Source organism: Scheffersomyces coipomensis (assembly GCF_036884675.1).
Source record: "Scheffersomyces coipomensis strain NRRL Y-17651 chromosome Unknown DFJ63scaffold_9, whole genome shotgun sequence".
Taxonomy (NCBI): Eukaryota; Fungi; Ascomycota; class Pichiomycetes; order Serinales; family Debaryomycetaceae; genus Scheffersomyces; species Scheffersomyces coipomensis.
The window spans coordinates 491,145-504,008 of NW_027042900.1; the positions used below are offsets into that span (position 1 = coordinate 491,145).

The window sequence follows — 12,864 nt, forward strand, 5'->3', positions numbered from 1 at the left end:
AATCTTATAAAAAGTTGTTGCAGATTCACAGGGGGGGTTTTACACACATACACAAATTCCCACACACAGGGACCAATTCATTTCAAAAGTATCACCACCACATGAATTTTAGGCTTAAAATTTGTCTTTTTTTATTAGTTCATTATTATTACAGTTATTGTTCTAGTTATTTCAATTTAGTACAATGCAACTAGATATTTCCGAATGTTTTTATTCGTTAAAATATATACTCATTAACCTTGACAAATTAGATTAATAATAAAAGTTTGAATCATCTTACTCGTTGTTAATTTATAGTTAGGTTAATATAATTGGATTAGACTTCCTAGCCATCGGTATGCTGATGTACTATGAAGTGCTTCGAGCAATTTCAATCTAACCTTAACAATTCTTGGTTACCGCTTATCATAAGTTGATTCAGAAATTTTTTTATTTTATATTTTATATTTAACTTTTTTTTTCTGGTATGTTAGTTTGTTTTTTGTCGGTAAATAATTCAATTTCTTTTTTTTTTGGTTGTGATTTACTCCCTAAAAATAAAAATACCCACAGACTAGACAAGGGAGGGAGGGAAGGCTGAAGCGATAAAATAATAATAATTATTTATTTTAGTAAAAAAAAATTGTCTCGAATCAAATTTCAATTTCAATTCTAATTCTGCTTAATTTTAACCTTCCTTGTCCTTAATGATCCTTCTTTACAGGTATTTCATATTATTATATAAATGAAATGTGGGTTCCTCGAATTATTATTTTGTAGATGCTTTCCTCTTTTTATAATTTATCTATATATATATATATATATATATATAACAGGGGATATCCTTTCTATATTGGCTTTGGGTCAGTCAATTTTTCTAATCGTTACAGCTGTCATTCTTCTCATATAATTAACTCATCTTCGTCATCATCATTTGCATCACATCTAATAAATTTTTGTGGCACACTCATTTACAACCGATTCAATTTTTGTCAGATTTTATTTTTATTTACATTAAAATTCTAATTTTTATTTTTTTAAGCTTCCCTAGCTTTTTTTAGAAACCTCATTTGTGACTGATCTGTTTTGAGTTTTACAAGCCATCTACATATATATATACATACATATATCACCAACTTTCCCAATAACATCTACTTCTTCATCGTCCATACCTTTTGTTAAAGACTTTGATCTTTTTATTTGATTTTTTTTTTTTTCATTCGTTATTTATCAGTTTATCTAGCTGCTGATCAAATCTGATAAGAAAAAGATAACCAATAACCTCAAAAAATAGGGTATTCATTCGTTTACACTTGTTGTTATACATCACAAACTTTGAGCATTTAACATTATCATTTTGTTATCAACCGTCTTATTTTATCCTTTTTGCATTTCTTTTCAAGAATCATATTCATTAAAATCAAAAAGTATTTCATTGAAAATCGATATATAACTTTATCACCATGAAGATTGATTTATTTATCCATTTTTTAATTGCATTATTCATCACTTCAATCAGTTTTGTTAAAGCTGATGATGATACGGAAACTGAAACTGAAACTAGTGCCACTCCTACTTTAGTTTGGGTCACAGGTACAAATTCATTGGGGGTAACTGTTACTACTCAATCTCCATATATTCAAGAATTTTATACTCTTTATTCAGCAGTACCAGCAGTATTATCAGGTGCTATTGGTATGGGAAGTATATCTAATGATGGTAGTTTAGGTGATATTAGAACTTATCCACAAGTTACAATTGCCAATTCAGGTAGATCCATTATTAATTCTGGGATTAGTTCTACAAATGGAGTCAGTCTTCAATATATTTTTGCATTAGTTGGTTTATTCATTATTCCATTTATCTCTACGGTTGTTTTCTTGTGAATGTTGCTGGGTATGGATATTGCTTTTATCGTTACCATTTTTCCAAAATTTTATTTTCATATATATATATATATATACACAAACAGTTCATTCATTATAACATATACATTTCATACGAACTAGTTTAGTTCAGTTTAGTTTACTTTACTTTACTTTTTTTGCATAGGGGGGTCATTATCTAGTAGTTTATACATTTATAAATCAATATCTTAGATTATTAATACATTACATCATTAATTATTACAATGTGTAAATTATCTAGGTTCTTAGCCAAGAATACTTTTGACAATCTAAGCGCACATTTTTTAGTTTTCTCCCTATTTCAAATGAAGACATGGTAGCCTTGTTTTCATACCGCAAAAAAAGCCATCAAAATTTCAGCAGACAAAAAATATCAGACATTTTTTAAAATTTTTGTGCCTTCATGAGATACGCAACCCTTTTTTTTAATTTTTTCTTTTATTGCTGTTTTTAATTAGTAGCCCCAGCAAAATTTACTGTTTGTTTTGTTTGTTCATTTCTCATCACTAATTGTCTCAGTAAAAATTTCACGAGAGCGTAAAATTTCACACTATTATTATTTATTTATAAATAGTATATTTACGTGATTATTATTAGATCTGCTGGCATTAAATAATATTCATTTGGCAATTAATTACATTATACAAACATCCAACCACACCATATGATTAATTTCAAACTCGTATCAGATACATCTCTCTAACTTCCCTCCTGCCCCTCCTAATTTAAAGTATTTTTATCCCCTACTGGCAGGGAGGGCCGAATTGTGCGGTAAAAATTTTTCGCGAAGTAGGCGTTTACTAATTAATTTTGACGTAAAATTATGTCATGATGGAATCAGATACAAAAACTAAGTTAAGAGTTTTACCGGCTATGGTTTTCAATTTCTTCGTTTACAATTACAATTAGTAATGATTAATTATACAAATCCTTTTTCATCGGTTGTTCTTCTGCAGTTGACTATAAAAGCTTATATTTACGTTTCGCGAATTTAAGTCAATACACAAAGGTTAAAATGAATAAACTGCAAAATAAAAATTGTCTGAATTAAGAGTTTGATATATTTAGTAGGAAAGCAATCGTATTCAAATCGTAAACAAATCACGGGTATATTGCTGTGTTTTTTTTACTAATACAAATTGACAATCTAAATCGCATGCGCTACCAAAACGAGTAAATTGTAAAAATAAGGAAACAATCTTCTTCATATGGATGAATAGATGTGGGCAAGTTATATTGTATTCTCGAATAGCATTAATTTCTATCCGAGAAGTTTGATTTATTTTAATTTTCTATACAAAGTATTAGCTTTCAGTTGAACTGCTAACTTGAAATTTATATAAAATAATTGCAAAAACTATAAATACACCAACACTTTATAAAACTCTTGATAACTATTGCAATTTACCTATTGAAACAGATTTCAACTCATCTCAACCTACTTCTTTCACTAAATGACCTCTAACAACCATGAACTATTACTTAATAGCTACAATTACAACAAATATCAACTTGTGGGTATTGTCAATAATATACAGGAAATAAAGCTATGTCACGCGCACTACCCTAATTTCACAGTATTTGATTGTGGCTACTATGTTTAATATTTAAATGGTGATCAAATATTGAAAAAGCCTACTAATAACATCATTAATCTTGATAATAATATAATATATATCTATTGATAACTGGCTTATCAAAATTGGATAATTTCCTCCTTTTTTTAATTCTTGTTCATGACTACTTTCTAACTCATTTAATTTGCTCATTCATAATCATAATGTCAAGTCCTGCCCCGCATCGGAAATCTACATATGATGCAGTAATTGATTCTACCAATAGATCACGACCACAAGTTCAACCAGGAAGTAGAAAGTCATCCACCCATTCAGTAAGATTAGCTAATTCAGCGGGAACATCCGTGGTAGGAGCTGTAACAGAACAAGAACAAGAAGAAGAAGAGAGTATTAAAATACCACCTACTGTCACGTTGCTTGAATCAATTAATGTATTTAAATTCACATCATTATCATTGGAAAATAAAGGAAGTGTAGCAAGAGATCATTTAGCAAATGAAAGAACCTTTTTAGCCTGGTTAAGAACATCATTATCATTTATAACCATTGGGATTGGTGTGACGCAATTATTTCGATTAGAAGATAAAACAAGTTCAGTTCATGTTAATGATTCAATTTTAATACTTTCTAATGATGATAAATCAATTACGATAAATAAATATGGTAAACCATTAGGATCAACGTTTATAATATTAGGGATTATAACGTTATTGTTTGGAGTATCAAGATTCTTTCAAGTTCAAAGTATGTTAACAAAGAATTATTATCCTGCTTCAAGATTATCGATATTAAGTTTAATTATTGTAGTGTTGGGAGTTATATTAGTGACATTCTATATGGTTTTAGAATCATCGATAAATAATTAAACTTGATAGTTTATAAAATAGTATTTATATAATATAATATAATATAATATAAAGTAAATGACATTAATCAAGTAATAGAACATACGTTATCAATGTAGAATATAATCTCAGATAAAGTTGCAACATCTATTGGATCTGATTTGATAATCAAAAATAGAGATAGATAGATAGATACCACCAGGGTTCAACCCTAAGCATACCCCATCACACGTGATTAGATGGGACACCAATCTCAACTTAATCTGTAAAACCAATAACATGTAAAACATCATAAAAGTGCGAGTTGGAGACTTAACCTGTAAACTCTCTCAATTTTCGCTTTGTCTCTCAAAAGTTCAATCCTTGTTCCAAAAAAACTAAAAAAAATTTTCCCTTATTAATTTACTCTTGGGATAGTCATATCAATATACTTATACACAAATTAATACAAAATGGTATGTGAAAGTGATCATAAAGGAGAGGTGAATAGTGTAGATCATGAAAGAATAAGACTGAGTGTCGTGGAAATCATATTTAAGGTGTTTGATCGAAGAAAGATTCAATAGTATCAATCAAAGGCAACAGAAGTAATCATGAAAATATTGTCATTATAGAACCAACCACAGTTTGAATCGATCAATCGGAATGTATCCATCAAGAAAGTAAAGAAGAAGTATCTCATTCAAGCAGACTCAGCTTCATTCAATATGTGAAATCAAAGTAAACAAATCATTCAATATAGTAGTTTTTCAATATATATTAAACAAGTCGAGATTAAACCAATCACAGTTATTCCAGATCCAATCATTCAAATTCATTCAATAAGATCAATCATATATGAATGCGACTTTACAGCTTCAATCGCTGGATCCTATGTCGATAGATAATACATCCTTCAATACAACTATCACTTAAGTCTATTTTTATTCAATCTATTCTAAATCATCTCTCCCCATTTGTTTCTTATTAAAGATAACATCTTACTAACATTCATTAACTTATAGGGTAAAGTTCATGGTTCCTTAGCTCGTGCTGGTAAAGTTAAATCTCAAACTCCAAAAGTTGATAAACAAGAAAAACCAAAAAAACCAAAGGGTAGAGCTTACAAAAGATTATTGTACACCAGAAGATTCATCAATGTTACTTTAACCAACGGTAAAAGAAAGATGAACCCAGGTCCTTCTTCTCAATAGATTCATTAAACTTGTTGTCATAAGTTTTACTTCTATAAAATAACGGATCGATGGCTTGATTTTCTTTTAATTTTTTCATGTATAACAACATATCTAAAGAGGAATATTATATATATATATCTACAAGTTTCACTTGATAATTAATTTATAAAATTGAAAGCTGCTTCATTTATAAATGTTTTTCTTACCGTATATTACAAAAATAATATATAAATCATTCATAGTATAAATCATTGATTATTTATTGTAGTTTCTATAAAAAAACTCTATATGCAAGGGGAGGAAGAAGTAAATTCACTTACCAGTCAGGATACAAGTAGAATGAATAAACTCGGGATCTGATTTCAACTGTTTCTTCATCTTCTTCAAACATTGGATTCCAATTCACTAAATCAATCTTTTCCGATTTAAATTGATATTCCTTTGCCGTTTCAAAAAATTGTAAATCATCGTTTAATAAATGAGGTCTATGAGGAGAGAATACCACTAAACATTTCCCTGTCTTTTTTAAACTCTTACGACATGTATGTAATAATTTATGATGTTCAGTATGATTGAAAACTAAATCGGAAAGGATAATTAAATCATATAAATCACTTTCAGGAATTTGGGATTGTTCTTGTTCAGTTAATTCTTCATTTTGTTCAGGATATATTATAGGTCCAACATTATTACCCCAAATATAACCTTTCACTATATAGTTTGATAATTTTGCTTCTTTATCAAGATGATCGAAATTATATTGAATATTGGATATTAAATCAGGATCAGGATAATCAGTTGATACGATAGTTTGAGCTCCATTAATAGCACAGATTAACCCGGGTAATCCTGAAGCAGCTCCTAATTCCAATACTCTTTGATGTTTAATTAAAGTAGAAGCATGTTTATCTAAGTAATCAGCCGTGAAAATACCTGCATTCCAAAGAAGATGACCCCATAATGGTGATTTTCCTACTAATCTTAATGGTATTTCAACTGGTGAAACATTGGTTAATTTTCTGGTATAACTGACGAAATGAGAAGTATCTTTAGGTGGCAATGAGTCTTCTGGTTCTTCAAATAAACCACCTGCTCCTTCAAAACTCTCTGTATCTGACATGTCTTCCATAAAGTTGTATGAATGTTTGGTGGAGGTATCTATTGTCTTCAGATTGTTATAAATTTTTTATCAATTTTTTCAAACTTCATCTGGTGCGATATTACACTGTAAGATAGACAGTAAAGTTTAGTTCAGGATACTACCAATTAATAGTGGATGAAACTTCTGAGAAGTAATTTCAATAGATGTATATCAAATAAATCGATCTACTATTCAATTTGAAGATAGATACCAAATTGTATCCATAATATCGTACTTCATCACTCTCCAGCTAAATAAAGATTTCGCATCCATCAAAATTTTATTGAGCAGATATCAAAACCCACAAAAAAAACTTAAACTTACAACTTCAACTGTTACAGATCACATAAATCATCCATCATCATCACGACATATCTATCAACATGGAGGATAACATCATCAATCCAAGTTGGTCGAAGGTGTCCACCCAATTAATCAGTGATCCTGATAATCTTCAATTATGGGAAGATCTCATCAAAGCATCAGAATCAAATAATAAACATGGTATAACGAAATCAACCCCCATTGAAGAATTAACTTTATTACGAGTTACTTATGAGAAATTATTAGAGAAATACCCTTTGTTGGTTAATTATTGGATCAAATATGCCGATTGGGAGTTTAAACTTGGTCATACTGATAAATCAATCCATATTTATCAAACTAGTCTTCAATATTTATCATCATCAATTGAGCTTTGGATAAGTTATTTACAATTCAGGATCATAACGATCAAGGATGATATTGATGAAGTGTTGAAAGTATTTGAAGTGGCTCGTCGCGAGATTGGATATCATTTCCATGGTGCTGAGTTTTATAAATTATATTTAAATTTCCTACAATCGTATAGCACCGAAACCAATCAATTTGATCAAAAATATTATACGTTATTAAGAATCATTCTTGAAATCCCATTATATCATTATGAATACTTCTTTAAATTATTCTTTGATATCATTGCCTCTATCCAAACTGAAAAGGAACCCTCCAAGATAATATCATACCTCGTATCTGAGAAAGATTCCAAAGCTGTCAAAATAACAGATAATAAATCAGCCTCATCCCAATTAAAGAAAATATTCATCGATGTTTATATCACCACTCAATATAAAGTATATGAATTATATTACTTTGAGAAACAATTGATAAAACCATATTTCGATTTATCTCCTATTTCAATCCAACAATTACAAATTTGGGATAAGTATCTTGATTTCCTTGAATTAAGAGATTATCCATCGTCATATATTGAATTCGTCTATAATCGATGTTTATTATCGTCAGCCACATTATATGCTCAAATCTGGATAAAGTTTACTGATTATTACATATTAAGGAAAGATTATGATCAGGCTGAAACGATATTAATGAGAGGGGTACGTCATTGTGAAGATTATACATTATTTTTAAAATTAGTTGATTTAACCTTGTTTAATGAAGAAATTATTCGAGCTCGGGATTTAATATTGGGATATATTAAGAATTCAATTCATGTTCCATTCCCGATATATGAGAAATTAATCAATATTGAACGATTATTAAATCATAAAGATGATGAATATTTGATTAATATATTTCGAGAAATCATCAAAAAGACCAATAACGATTGGTTTTTCCATCATTTATTAAATTATACCGTATCTCATGAATTGAAATTGAAATTATTCCTTGAATTTGAATCAACATTTAAGAAATCTGCCCCTTACAAACAAGCCTTACAAAAATTAAATAAATATTCCCTAAACATAGAAGAAGAAGAAGAAAAAGAAAAAGAAGAAGAAGAAACCACCCGTGGTTCTTCTTCTTATGATGATGAGATTGAATCATTTCTCTAAATAACAATTCAATCCCGTTATAAATACATACCAAATAAGTAAAATTATCCCTGCCCGTCTATCAAACACCCAATGATTCAAAGGAATATAAATCAAATAAAACATCACCGTAATGATTAATGCCACGGTACTGACTACCACATTTATACTTAAGTTGAATCTTATAGGCTCATGAGTGATCGATTTCCCAATCACTAAACATCCATTGAATCCAATCCCTAATAAAATCACAATTAATGGTGATCCTAAACATGCATTTATCCCCAAGATAGGATTTATCTTAGTGGAGATAGTTAAATTTGTAATTAAATCATTTATAGAATTACTTATGGAAAATACTAATAACCCTAATAAATAATCTGAAATTCTCCAAATGAGACCGAAATTCTTTAATATTTTTAATATCTCGACCGTGAATTCTGATAATATGATTAATGAGATGATAATTCCCATGATATTGATGAGACAATGACGTAAATTGGGATAACTTGAAAGGATGAACGTTGATATTAAATGTAGACATATACTAGTGATGATTAAATAGGGGATGAAAGTTATCCAATCTAATTTTAAAAATTGATAATTTAAAAGGATGGGGATTTCAACATAAAACCAATAATGGAATGGTTTCCATTGATAAAGTTTGAATTTCCAATGAGTCTCATTAAACTCTTCATCATGCAAGGTTAATGGGACTAATATACAAAACATCATATCGATGCTATTTACAATGTATTGTGAGATTGAGATGGAATCTTCAATCATGATATGTTCAATCTCAGCGATTTTATAGGAATGATTACTATCGGATGATTTAGTAGGAGTTATAGGGGTTAAAAGGGATCCGTAATTCGGTATACTTTCAGATGGGGATTCAGGTTCGAGTAAGATTGGACTGGATGATCTGGTGGACGGATTACTTAATTGATGTTCTTCGTTTGATAAGATACTTAATGCATCTTCGATATTGAACTGTTCATGAAGATACTGTTGTTGAATATTATTATGATCAGTATGATAAATTAATAATGCTTGATGTTCATCATCATTTGATAATTTTTCTTTATCGAAATAACATAAGAATATGATATATGCCCCATAACAAATCACCATAACAACGGATTCCACTAAAGTTATTATCCCATCTGACATGATATGAAAGAAAATCACAAGGATAATCAATACCCAAATGAAATCAATCGACATCATACGTTTATGAATGACTAGGAATGGACCATTCATAATACAAATCAATCCCACAATGATAGTGAATGTGATAAATATCGAACCCACCAATTGTCCAATGACCAAATCTGAAGATCCAACATTCAAAGCGATATTATAATTGATTAAATCAGGGAATGTATTGGTGAGGGGGACTAACATGAATCCTAAAATTTGATTATTGATATGTAATCGTTTGGTTAAATCATTTAAATTTTTGAAAAGATAATTGGATACCAAGATACTTAATGATATAAGAATGATAGTTAAACCTATCATAATAAGGGCTGATACTAGTAAAAGATAAGGTATGGAGTGAGAGTATTGGGAACAATAGTAGAAAGTTGATATGAGAAAGTAATTTGAATCACAATTATCTTTGATATATTCACAAGAGGTGGAATATTGAGTTTGCTTCGAAGGGATATGACATTGTTGGTTGAGGGTATTACTACTACTTGAGGATGATGATAAACTACTGGATAATGATGGTTGAATCAATACAATGATAAGCGAGATTAAACCCCATAATTTTAAGCCTATTTTCATTATGGGAGGAGCAAGAACGATTTACAGCAACAATTGATAAGACATAAAGGGAGGAGAGGAGGGTGTTATGAGAATGTCTTGGGATGTCTAGGATGAGCAAGGTGGATAGATAGGATTGGTTGAATACTTTACATATATGATTTAAGCAAATGATAGTAGTTAATATGAAGAGGAAGTGGGATAGCAATTGATAATTTCAATTTTAAAGGTCTAAATTTAAAAATGGGTCATACTAATTAAAGCCATTTATCCTGTATATAACTTTATCTTATCAAATTTTTAACAGCCAAGCCAAGATAACATAACTGATAATGATATCAAGTCAATAATAGTATATGATTGATGATATTGAAGTTAGATGTAAGGTATCAGCCAATTACACGTCAATGCTAAAGGTTGTAACTACTATGTATCCAACTTAATCCATATTATGTCATATGCTCTGAATCATTGATGCTGTACTACAGATACATATTACTACATCTAAATCCATAACTCTATTAACGTTTATTAAATATAAATAACAATGATCTAATGATTGACTAGACTTAGAAGTCAATCCAACTATATAACAAGACATGACGTAACATAACATACCATTAATGCAAACAATGAATAAACAACTTCATTTACAACTTATCTTTAAATTGACGATAAGCTTCTTTTTCTAATAACACTTGCTTTGCAATACTTATATCAAGATTAATATCATCAATTAAAGCTTGTTTGGTAGTATAATTCAATTCAGGACGAATATACCCTAATACATTATATTTCAAAGAAGCACCATAAAAATCACAATCGAATTTATGGATAATATGAACTTCGGCTGCTTTTTCTTTATTATGATAGAATGGATTCCATCCAATCGACATCACCATAGGTAAAATGGTTAATTCTGATTTACAAAGGGTTCGACCATGATTTATAATCACCTCATTACCATTCTTACGAATAAATTTCTCATCATTTTCTTGAACATGAGGAATCACTTTACACCATCCGTAGTATATACCCGTATCTAATTGATTTAAATCAGGAGTGATGGGGATATTGGCGGTGGGTATACCTAATTCAGATGAACCTCTACCGAACCCACTTATGATTCTTGATTCATGAGTGATAGGGAAGGGAGATTCTGGTTCAGGAGGGATTATAGTTTCTGGTCGTGTCATAGTGATGTAAGTTCTTGTATATGTGTATGTGATGAATGATGGATTGAATGAATGGATTGAAGACTTTATATACTTTATCATATAAGTGTAATTGATTGATGTAATTATGATTTATAATTTGAATGTCAATTGTTACTAAATCAGACAATCAGACAAAAAAGAAATTAAAAGAAAAAAAGAAATAAATAAATAAATAAAAATGTCACGACATTCTTCCAAGACGACATTGAGATCAAAACAACGCGACATTTCACTTTTTAAATTCTAAATGACCAAACAAGAAGGTCAACACAGACAGACACTTAATTACGATAATAACAATTGATGATATATAAATTATGATGATGATTTATTTTTAATTATTAATAGAAAAACTACTACTTAAATAAACAGCAATCAGTTAAAAAAAACATAAACTGATGATACTCCTCAATTGACAATGATAATCAACTTTATTAAAATCTTTCTTCTAATTGTTTTAATAAAGTTACAGCATCTTTACCAAAAGCTCTAATACCTTGGGATAATTTTTCAGTAGCCATAGCATCTTCATTTAAAGCTAATCTAAAAGCTGGTTCATCATCAACAAAAGTGACTTTTTCAAATGATGAAGATTTAGCTTCAGTTGGATCTAAAACTTTTGGAACTGGTTCATTTGAATTATATAATTCTTCTAATAATTTAGGAGCCACAGTTAAGAAATCAACCCCTGCTAAAGCTTTAATTTCTCCAACATTTCTAAATGAAGCACCCATAACAATGGTTTTATAACCAAATTTCTTATAATAATTATAAATACCTCTAACTGAAATCACACCAGGATCAGTTTCACCAGTATAAGTTTCACCAGTTGAAGCTTTATACCAATCTAAAATTCTACCAACAAATGGAGAAATTAAAGTAACACCAGCTTCAGCAGCAGCAACAGCTTGAGCAAAAGAGAATAATAAAGTTAAATTAACATGAATATCATATTTTGATTCTAATTCTCTTGCAGCTTGAATACCTTCCCAAGTGGAAGCAATTTTAATTAAAACACGATCTTTTGAAATTCCAATTGATTTATATAATTCAATTAATTCAAGAGCTTTCTTAACCGTAGCTTCTTTATCAAATGATAATCTAGCATCAACTTCAGTTGAAACTCTACCTGGAACAATCGATAAAATTTCTTTACCAAATTCAACTAATAAACGATCTAAAGCAATATTAGCTTTTTCTTCTTTGGTGGATCCTTTAGATTTAGCGTAATCAATGGCAACATCAATAACTTTAGCATAAGCTGGGTTTTTAGCAGCAGCCAAGATTAATGAAGGATTAGTGGTGGCATCTTGAGGAGTATATTTAGCAATTTGTTCGAATTCCCCGGTATCGGTGACAATAACAGTACCAGTAGCTTTTAATTGTTCTAATGAATTGGATGACATAGTGTGTGTGTAGGTGTTAATTACTTTATG

General features: G+C 29.6%; 7 protein-coding genes across 7 annotated transcripts; 3 read left to right on the forward strand and 4 right to left on the reverse strand. All coding sequences in view use genetic code 12, as the record gives it.

Moving 5' to 3' along the window:
* Positions 1–1,442: 1,442 nt before the first annotated feature.
* Positions 1,443–1,865, forward strand: KRE1 (Kre1p; the record flags this gene model as incomplete). The annotated part of the gene is made up of 1 exon (XM_064908642.1): positions 1,443–1,865. One exon carries the CDS (start codon positions 1,443–1,445, stop codon positions 1,863–1,865), a length of 423 nt encoding a protein of 140 aa, XP_064759494.1.
* A 1,801-nt stretch (positions 1,866–3,666) lies between these two features.
* On the forward strand, positions 3,667–4,329 carry DFJ63DRAFT_315990 (uncharacterized protein; the record flags this gene model as incomplete). Its single annotated transcript, XM_064906655.1, has 1 exon — positions 3,667–4,329. One exon carries the CDS (start codon positions 3,667–3,669, stop codon positions 4,327–4,329), a length of 663 nt encoding a protein of 220 aa, XP_064759495.1.
* Positions 4,330–4,715: 386 nt separating this feature from the next.
* Positions 4,716–5,732, forward strand: RPS30 (40S ribosomal protein eS30). Its single transcript, XM_064907322.1, has 2 exons — positions 4,716–4,763; positions 5,313–5,732. Exons 1-2 carry the CDS (start codon positions 4,761–4,763, stop codon positions 5,499–5,501), a joined length of 192 nt encoding a protein of 63 aa, XP_064759496.1. The 5' UTR covers positions 4,716–4,760; the 3' UTR covers positions 5,502–5,732.
* A 67-nt stretch (positions 5,733–5,799) lies between these two features.
* On the reverse strand, positions 5,800–6,603 carry DFJ63DRAFT_291290 (S-adenosylmethionine-dependent methyltransferase; the record flags this gene model as incomplete). Its single annotated transcript, XM_064905387.1, has 1 exon — positions 5,800–6,603. The coding sequence occupies one exon, from the start codon at positions 6,601–6,603 to the stop codon at positions 5,800–5,802; it is 804 nt and encodes a 267-aa protein (XP_064759497.1).
* A 1,844-nt stretch (positions 6,604–8,447) lies between these two features.
* Positions 8,448–10,232, reverse strand: DFJ63DRAFT_291220 (uncharacterized protein; the record flags this gene model as incomplete). Its single annotated transcript, XM_064905380.1, has 2 exons — positions 8,448–9,214; positions 9,320–10,232. The coding sequence occupies 2 exons, from the start codon at positions 10,230–10,232 to the stop codon at positions 8,448–8,450; spliced, it is 1,680 nt and encodes a 559-aa protein (XP_064759498.1).
* A 629-nt stretch (positions 10,233–10,861) lies between these two features.
* DFJ63DRAFT_315993 (riboflavin kinase) lies at positions 10,862–11,407 on the reverse strand (the record flags this gene model as incomplete). Its single annotated transcript, XM_064906656.1, has 1 exon — positions 10,862–11,407. The coding sequence occupies one exon, from the start codon at positions 11,405–11,407 to the stop codon at positions 10,862–10,864; it is 546 nt and encodes a 181-aa protein (XP_064759499.1).
* A 455-nt stretch (positions 11,408–11,862) lies between these two features.
* TAL1 (sedoheptulose-7-phosphate:D-glyceraldehyde-3-phosphate transaldolase) lies at positions 11,863–12,834 on the reverse strand (the record flags this gene model as incomplete). Its single annotated transcript, XM_064905388.1, has 1 exon — positions 11,863–12,834. One exon carries the CDS (start codon positions 12,832–12,834, stop codon positions 11,863–11,865), a length of 972 nt encoding a protein of 323 aa, XP_064759500.1.
* Between the last annotated feature and the right edge of the window lie 30 nt (positions 12,835–12,864).